The sequence below is a fragment of the Nothoprocta perdicaria genome, unplaced genomic scaffold (genome assembly GCF_003342845.1).
Source record: "Nothoprocta perdicaria isolate Ctin4 unplaced genomic scaffold, notPer1 scaffold_86, whole genome shotgun sequence".
Lineage (NCBI taxonomy): Eukaryota > Metazoa > Chordata > Aves > Tinamiformes > Tinamidae > Nothoprocta > Nothoprocta perdicaria.
Window position 1 is genome coordinate 813,432 of NW_020456154.1, and position 8,648 is coordinate 822,079.

Genomic DNA, 8,648 nt, shown 5'->3' on the forward strand with positions numbered 1-8,648 from the left:
GAGGGCGCGGCGCGAGTGTGAGGGAGCAGGGCGGCCCGCGGAGCGCGGCGGGAAGCGGCGCTTTGGGGAGCCCCGCGCTGCCCCCGCCGGGGTGTGCGGCCAGGCGGGCGGAGATGGGCGCTCCGGCCTCCGGCCGCTGCGCCCGCCTGGCCGCTGAGCTGCCTCCCGCGCTTGGCCKGGCTTCCCACTCGCCGCGCAGCAAAGATTAGTGGTTTCTGCCTTGGAATTCTTATATATTCAGAGACTGTTGTTTCCTTCCTCTCCTCAGGCCTCATTGTCTTTTTTTCTCCTAAAGTCTAAAAGCGCCAAATTGTTTGATCCTTTCTCACAGAACRTGGCTTCCGATGGTCTTTATCTCCAGCTCATCCTTCCGGAGTCGTCCTTCCCGCTCAGCCTGCTGAGCAGAGCGCAGCTCGTGCCGGTCGCTGTGTGGGCCCTTCTGCTGGTAGCTCCTGTCCCAATGCCTTGGCCTGCAGCTGTTCAATTTCCCTGCAGTTTGTCTGCAGTAGAGAGTTTTACTGGCTGAGTCACATTAAATAGAACAGAAAATAATAATAATAATAATAATAATAATAATAATAATAATAATAATAATAATCACTAATACACGTTGACCAAAACTCTTAACATACACGTTTATGCCAACAGAAATTCTTTTTACTGTTACAGGCCATTTCACTCAAGACAGTGGTCTGAGTCCTGCTGGGGAAATGTCTTCAACGGTACAAGATTTCTCCCCATCCATAAGGGTTGCTACTGTGGTTATTTGGGCAAGTCCTTTGAAGCATAAACAAGACACAATTTCTTGGTCTACTAGTTCCTTCATTTTCAAGAGATGAAAATGAAGACTGACATTAATGAACTGACTCAATGAGCACTTAACCATCAACTGGCCAGGTCCAGAGATGTCACAGGAGCAGCGCAAGCCGCTGAGTTACTGACTCAAAGAATGCCAGTAGGAGACAGTGACTTGTTGAGACCTTCTCCACTTTTTCTGTAGTTTAGTAACATCACTGAAGAGCAGGACTAGATCTTGATGTGCTCTGTGAGCATTTACGGGTGAATTGGGGGGTATTTGGGTTCCAAGAGGCTGCTGAACCAAATGTAAATGCAGAACCTCAAGCCTGCCAAGAGGTCCTTGCAAGCGGTCCCTGCCTCCAGCCACAGGGTTATTTATGGGAAATTACTGTTACTTATTTAGTGAAATAAATAATTTCCATATAGTTTGCCAGATAATTTTAATTACTAGAGGCATAGCTCGTAATGCTTCCTATCCTGATCTGTGAGGTACAGCTCGGCCTCACTTCACCAGGGAGTCCAAGTTCCCTCGTGACAGGACTAGTACCTTTAAAATCTGCTCCACAYTCATGGTCATGGTCACGGTCAGCTCCCTGCCACCAGAAAATACTGTGGCTTTTCTAGATGGATGGGCTTCTGTGCTTGTCTGCTTTGTCCCATGTGTAAGGAATCTGGTAAGAGGTATTCCCTTTCTCTGGAATTTGGCTTCAGGTACTTCCAGGACTTGATGCCCACACTCCCTGTTTTTCAACAAGAAGCAGTACGGAGGAAATAGGATTCAGCTCTCATTATTCTAAAGCTACTTGTATGGTAAACTTGGGTTCATCTGTGTGGGCATCGAGAATTAAATCAGCCTTTGCCAAGCTTCTGACAGCCACATTTCCTTCATGAAGACACTRCCAGTTCAGGGCTCTGGAGATCTGGTGTTCAAAGCAATTCAAAAGGAGCAGCCACTTTGGAAAGATCATGTAGGTACTTTCAGTACATTATTTCTGTTCTAAGTGTTTGGGGCATTGCAAAAATGGCACTATGAAGCCTTGGTGGTGGCACCTGAGTCGACACTCGTTGAGCTGTGTCAGCTCCTGCATTTCCTGCCTCGGAGCAGTTCTCAGGGAGCTCCTGGGTGTTCCAGGCAGCAGGCTCATCTGCTTTGATCTGCATTGATCAGGCTCATCTGCTATTTTCAAGGGTTTCTTCATATCCACAACAGGTAAGACTACCTTTATGCTCCCTTGAGAGTTGAGAAGAAATAATGGGCCATTTTCCTGCTCCATATAAAATTCCTTTACATCCCCCAAGCCATTTCCAGTATCCCACTGGGAGTGCTCTGGGAAGCACCAGGTTAAGCAAGCAGCAATCAAAGACAAGGTGCTAAGAATGTTCCAAATGTTTATTAAGTATTAAAAATACTGCAAATAAGCCATACAGTTCCTTTCACAGTAACCTAAACATTATTCAGAAACTTGAGAAGTCAACAAAGAAYAGTGCAGTTCGGTCAGTGTCAACCAAGTTATCCTAATGCCTGGGTCCCTCTTRCTATGTCAGCAAATCTTTCCTATTTACAGTGGGAATGGTTGAGTATCTTACTTAGTTAAGGGAACTTGTTTTGACCTGTGCTGTTCCCAGACTTACCACTTTTGGAGATGCTGTTTCTAGGAATTCCTTTTTAATGTGGCCAAAGCTCCGGCTAGCCCAGGCTGAGGTGGTCACGCTGCACTCTACAAGCCATCAGTGGCCACTATTTCCAAAGTATTTTGAGGGTATGCAGATACCCAAATCTTTGGATAACATTCAATACAAAACCTTAAAAGGAGGGATTTTAGAAATCCTTCCGCAAAAGACACAAAACCAAGAAAGCTCCATGAGGAAGTGGTTTGGAAATGATCATCTAGACTATCAGACACTTATTCTCAACCRGTCAGAAGAGGGATGCTTTACTTCCAGTGTCCCAGGCAGACACCTGAAGACACCAGTGACAAAGGGTCAGGCCTCAAGTCCTGAATCGGTAATCCAGGTGTTTGTYGACTATGGAAGAACTTAGAAATGCACATTCCCTAGAAGCAATTCTGCCGATTTCACCCCCATTTCCCCCCCTTTAGTGTTCTGGAGTGCGTTATGCTTATTGCTGTGCTTGCTGTACAAGGAAGACCAGGCTTGTGACCTCAGTTCTTCTCTCTCCTCTTTCAAATTTGTCATGGTTTCTACAGAAAGTCTTGTACCATAGATGKGGATTTAGGACTTTACAGGAAAAAGGCAGCCGCATCACGTGAACAGCCCAAGAACACGGCAAAATGTTACCGTGCTCTGATGAAACTAACCCCATCCRTCAGCTCGGATGTCCCTTCTCAGCACCGACCTGCAGCAGCAGCGAGAGACGTTGGGGAGGAACCACCAGCCTCTGCAGACACGCAGTGCTCCGGCTCTCAGCACCGGCGCGGAGCAGCGCTGCTCTGTGCCTCTGCTCTCCGTCGCTCTTGAGGGCAACGCTTGCTCCTTTCTTCCCCCTGTAAAACAGCTGCCAAACCAGCTCCTACTGCTCAGCAACTCCCCACATGCCAGCTGGGCACAGAAAGTGTCCTGGGCACAGCCTGGGCCCCAAGCAAGGCCACTTACCTCAGGCTGCCCTCGGGTTGCCATGCCCTTGCCTCTTAGTTCCTTGGCACAGGTTAAGGACACACACAAACGTAGTTCAGCTCGGCTGATACGTGGTAGACCTTATGGTCTGACTTAGGACTTCTGGCCTGCCCCATGCTCAAGTTCACTGCTCTAACGGTTTTAGCTATCATTTTTTTTTTTTTTTTTTCTTTATTAATCCAAGCACACCAGTCAAATCATGAGTGTGTCCAGCAAGGTGGTTTTCATACCAAAACAGCCCTATCCCTCCTGTGTGGGATACCTAGTGTCATCGTGTGAAACACCTTCATGCCAGGAAATATGTGCCTGTGCTAGTGAGGCTGCAGTGCCCTAGTTACAGCACAGCAGCTACACGGTGCAGCCTTCCAGAGAAGATGAGCCCTTAGAAACTMAAGCCCCAGCTAAACCCCTGTTTTCACAAAACAAATTGGGAAAAAAAATACACAAAAGAGAAATAAAGGAAATAAGCAGAACTGTCTCTATGTTTAAAGTATGGTTATTCTCCTGGGAGGTATCAAATGGCTTTTAAGGAGAGTAAAAAAATGGGCATACAAAAGCTATTCTCTTTAATCCAGTATTTGCACAAGGAGCACTGCTACCTACACTTTCTCGTGTATTTTTTCTACTTTCACAAACAACCTTTCCAGATCATTCCTCAAGTCATCTATTGAGCTCTTCACAGACTCCAGGTTGTTCTCGTTATTTTCGATTTTCACCGAGTAGGAGACTAAACTATCCACTGCAGTCCTGATCATTTTCAAATCAGAATCAACCTGGCTGACAGAAGATCTTAGTTCATCTACAGAGCCTTCAACAGAAGAAAACTTTTCRAGATAGCCTTGAGAATGTGCTTGGCCTGCCTGAAGATCTCCTTGCTCCAGCAAGGTACTGATTTGTTTCTTGACGTCCTCAAGAGCACCGGAGGACGGCAGGTCACTGATGCTCCTCCTCAAGGTCTCCACGTCATTGTACAGTGAGGTCTGTGATTCACCAAGGTTTCTCAGGACGTCTGTAACTGCGGCTACGTCCATATCCGAGATTCCCTGAAGAGCGGTAACACTTTGCTCTAAGGCTCTGAGCTTCTCTCCATATTCTGCTTCCTTAGAAAGGGAAGACTGCAACTTTTCAGTATGTTGAGCAGCAACAGAAGTGAGAGACTCCAGGCTCTCTTCCATGCGACTCAGTCGAGACTCTAGTCCTTGGCCGTTCTTTTCAAAAGCTTCTAATGCTTTTCTGAAGAGCTCATTTTCCTCCCATTTGTGGAGGTCCGCTTTAATTTGCAGTAAATCTTCATCAAGCCTTTTAATGTCACCAGGGAGCTGCATAATCGAATCCTCAGCTCTAAGAACTTTTTCTTGTAAAGCTTTTAATGAAAGGTGCTCAGTGTCTGCTGCCTCTTTGAATTTCTCATGTTCTTGTTTGAGGTTGACTAACTCTTTCACTTCAGTATACACATCAGATTCCATGGAGTCTATTGTACTTTTCAAGGCCTCTATGTCCTTTTCTTTGGTTTTCATGGAGGTCTGCATCTCATCAAAAGCATCTTTCAGCACCTTTATTTCATGCTTATACAGATCTGTCTCTTCTAGAGAATCAACCTTTGCTTTCATAGTGTTGATTTCATCCTGACTCCTTTGCTGGACTTCAGTGAATACGGCGATGTTATCATTTATTGACTTGGTCAGCTCCGTTAGTCTCTCTTCCACTGTGTTTTCCAGGGATGTGAAGTCTCGCTCCCTTGCGTCCTTCACCATGTGGATGCCATCAGACAAGTCCTTCAAGATCTCATTTTGCAGCTTCTGAAGCACTTCACTGATGCGGTTGATTTCACTCTCTCCTTCCTTAACGGCCTTCTCAGTAACTTCTTGCTTCTGCTGAGAGATTTTCATCCGGGATTCAAACTCCCCAAATGTGGCTTGAAGGGAATGCACCTAAAAGAGAAATCCGTATCTTTAATGTTTACAAATTCATCATCAGCTACATCCCTCTCCATTATTTTTAAAGTCCTTAGGACCCTGGTTATCATATGCAATGATCGCCACTTTCCAATCTTTCAGGCTTCCTATCTGAGACCACCCAATGGCCTCTATAGATATAGGAAGTACAAAAATCCCAGCACCTAGAGCCTCACGTGCCCACCTTCCGCTGAGGATCCTGGATCCTATGGCTGATCTGCCCTAGACCATGCACAAAATCTGCAGCAGGGAAAATCAAACCTGAGTCTTCAGGGTTTGCACTCTGACCTCTGAGCTATCCCTCCCTCTACAAATCCCGGGGTTGGTTTCACAGGTGGCAAGTCCTTATATAGGAAAAAATAAAATAAAATAAAATAAAATAAAATAAAATAAAATAAAATAAAATAAAATAAAATAAAATAAAATAAAATAAAATAAAATAAAAATCCAGCACTAACTTTTGTCGGAAATTTGCCTAAGTTTGGAGAAACTGTACCTTGACATGAAAGAAGTTTCAAACCACCTGAGGGAGGACAACATGGGAAAAAAATGGGGAAAGAGGAGCTAGGAATAGCTGGAAAATTGTGATAGTAATGGAGACATTTTGCTGCTGTCAAGAAGTCTTTCACATGGGGGAGAAGGGGAAAGAGGGAAAGAGGGAAAATTTGAGAACTGGCAGTGGTGGCCACAGGAATCCATCACGTACAAAGCACCTCAGGTCTTTGGCAGAAGGGCAAGTGCTGAGCAATGCATGTTGCTACACACTGCTCTCTGTGTCTGAGGGATGTATTAATCAGTCCTGCCACATGGGCTGCCCTGCTTACTGATTAGATACCCAGCTGGAGGGCTGGTTGTGTCTGAGAAGTGGAAGGAAGTCGCCTTTACGTGGCCTTAGAAAGAAACACCCAGAGGTGCCTGCCCCAACCCTGTTATAAAAAGGGTTGTAGCTTTAATTTTCCTAAGCTTGTAGTCTCTAGGTCCCACATTCCAAGCTAAGAATGAATTAGGGAGGGAGAAAGGGGGCTTGGAGGGAGCAGGAAATACTGGCACAGAAACTGCTGCAGGGCAGCAGCCACCACGCTCACCTACCAACCTCACTTTCATTACTTCTTATTTGTCATTCACGCTGATTTTCAGCRCACAGAGCTCTTTCTGCATCCCCACAAAGGGACTTGAGGGGGGACTCTAGAAAAGGACTCTAGAAAAAGTGCACAAGGAGGTTTGCCTCTCCCTCCTGTAACAAGGCATGTATCTTCCTTGACGCATTCCAGCCAAACCACTAAATTCATATTTGCAATTTTGAGCCTATCTTCATAGGCTGGCTTAAGAGAAGGCCCCAGGAACACCAGGGAACCCTCCAGGGTGTCAGGGGCTCAGTGCTGGTGCAGATTTGACAGAGAGGGATCCCCCGCTCCCACGAGGAGGGAGGGGGTGCACACTGCTGGCTGCACTGCGGTGGGAAGCACTTGCTCCTCCACTGCATTTGGGCACAGCCTACGGTGCAAGATAAAGATCTTCCCTATACCTCTAGCTCCGGGCAGAGCCAGACACAGAGCTCCCACACATCCACATGCACCAAGGCCCTCAAATTGGACCAGCTTCTAATCTGATCTACTCTAACATATGCTCTCCTTCCCCAGGCACCTCCAGGGCCCCGGGCAAACCCCGCGAGGGAGAAAGGAAAATCCCACAGGTCTGAAGTGATAGGTGATATTCACTACAAAGTGAATTTGTGTGCGCACCTATGTGCTACTTTCCTGTTTGTGGCTGGGAACTTGTGAAACCTTAGCCCTGGAAAGGTTTAATATCCTGAACAGGACATAAAAATACTTTTGTAGTATTTTATACTAAGGGCCAAGTCCTTGCAATGCAGTCACACTGTTCCATATTGAACCACCAAATACCCCGGCTCCTCTGAAAGGCGCATTGCAAAGGCTGCATCTCCACATCATTTCCTTTCCCCTCCTCCTGCTGATGTGTAAAGCAGAGCAGTTTATGCAACGCTCCTGCCGGCGGCTCCGCGCACTCCTGCCGGCGGCTCCGCGCATGGAAGGGGCGACGGGAGCTCCACGTAGCAGCCGGCAGCAGCGCCCGCCCCTGCCTCCGCCAGCCCTTCCTCCGGGGCATCCTCTGCAAAGGCAGCACCAACGCCCAGCMAAGAGAGAAAGTTTCTCTTCTCCCCTTTGGAGTCAGCTGTTCATAAAGGCACACCCTGCACCCTCCTCCTAGAGCACGGAGCATGTCCCCAAGGTTTGTCTGCAAGAACACAGAAAACTCCATCTACTCCTAATGCTCCTGTATCTGAGCCTGATAATCCTATGTCCTGTACACTCTGCATTGCAATTCCTACCTTCCTACGGCTCGTAACAATGCCTGAAAAAATAGGCAAAAAAAAATGAAAGAAAGAAAGCAACCACAAAACTTGCTAGTTTAAAGTAAGGCAGAGTCAATGCTGAGTTAAAAAAAAAATGGGATTTAAGATTAGCTTCAGAAACAGCCTTGCATTTTACAGCCCCTTCTTTCACTTCCCGCCAGCTTTGCTGTTCCTCCCGGCTGCGCGAGCTGGCAGCCCCCGGGCCTGAATCCCCGAATTCCACGTGTGCAGCGGCTGCGCTTCCGGGCAAGGCGCCGAGTGGCTGCGGCCCCAGCTCGGCACATCCCGGGAAGCTCCCAGCTTGCTCATCCCTGGCCTTCCTTGCCGCCTTCCAACCGATCCACCTCCTCCCAGAAAGCTCGGCTCTGTCTCCACGGGATTGCGTGCCCTCGCGGACAGCGTTCGCTGAAGTCTAGGGCACGGCTAGACRCCCTGGAGCGCCCAGGACGGGGCTGTTGGCCAAACTCCAGCCTGGGGGCTGGCAAGGCCCAAGGGGAAGGAAAGTCAGGAGGGAAAAGCAGCTTCTGACTCGGCTTGAGCGGTGCCCTTAGGTGGCTGCATCCCAGCCCCGCGCAGGCTGCGATGGGCACGCGAGGGCACCCATGGCACCGGGCTCCRCTGCCTGGTGAAGCAGGGAGCACCTCAGCCTGCGGAGCACGAGGCGGCGRGATGGGACGGGACAGGATGGGGTGGGATGGGACGGGACAGCGGGGCCCCAGTTCCTGCCACGTCCCACGGCGCCATCTCCGCTCGCCGCCCACCTGCCCGCACCCMCGGCCAGCAGCGCTGCCCAGCGCTCCCTGCTTGTGACGATGGAAAACCAGTGCCCTGGTTGCGATGATGGAAAACAAGCCCCCCACATATAATATAACATACCCATATAAATA

At 48.3% G+C, this 8,648-nt stretch overlaps 1 protein-coding gene across 1 annotated transcript; it reads right to left on the minus strand.

Moving 5' to 3' along the window:
• Nucleotides 1-2,208: 2,208 nt before the first annotated feature.
• CKAP4 (cytoskeleton associated protein 4) lies at nt 2,209-5,359 on the minus strand. Its single transcript, XM_026052262.1, has one exon. The coding sequence runs from the start codon at nt 5,319-5,321 to the stop codon at nt 4,032-4,034; it is 1,290 nt and encodes a 429-aa protein (XP_025908047.1). The 5' UTR covers nt 5,322-5,359; the 3' UTR covers nt 2,209-4,031.
• Nucleotides 5,360-8,648: the final 3,289 nt, after the last annotated feature.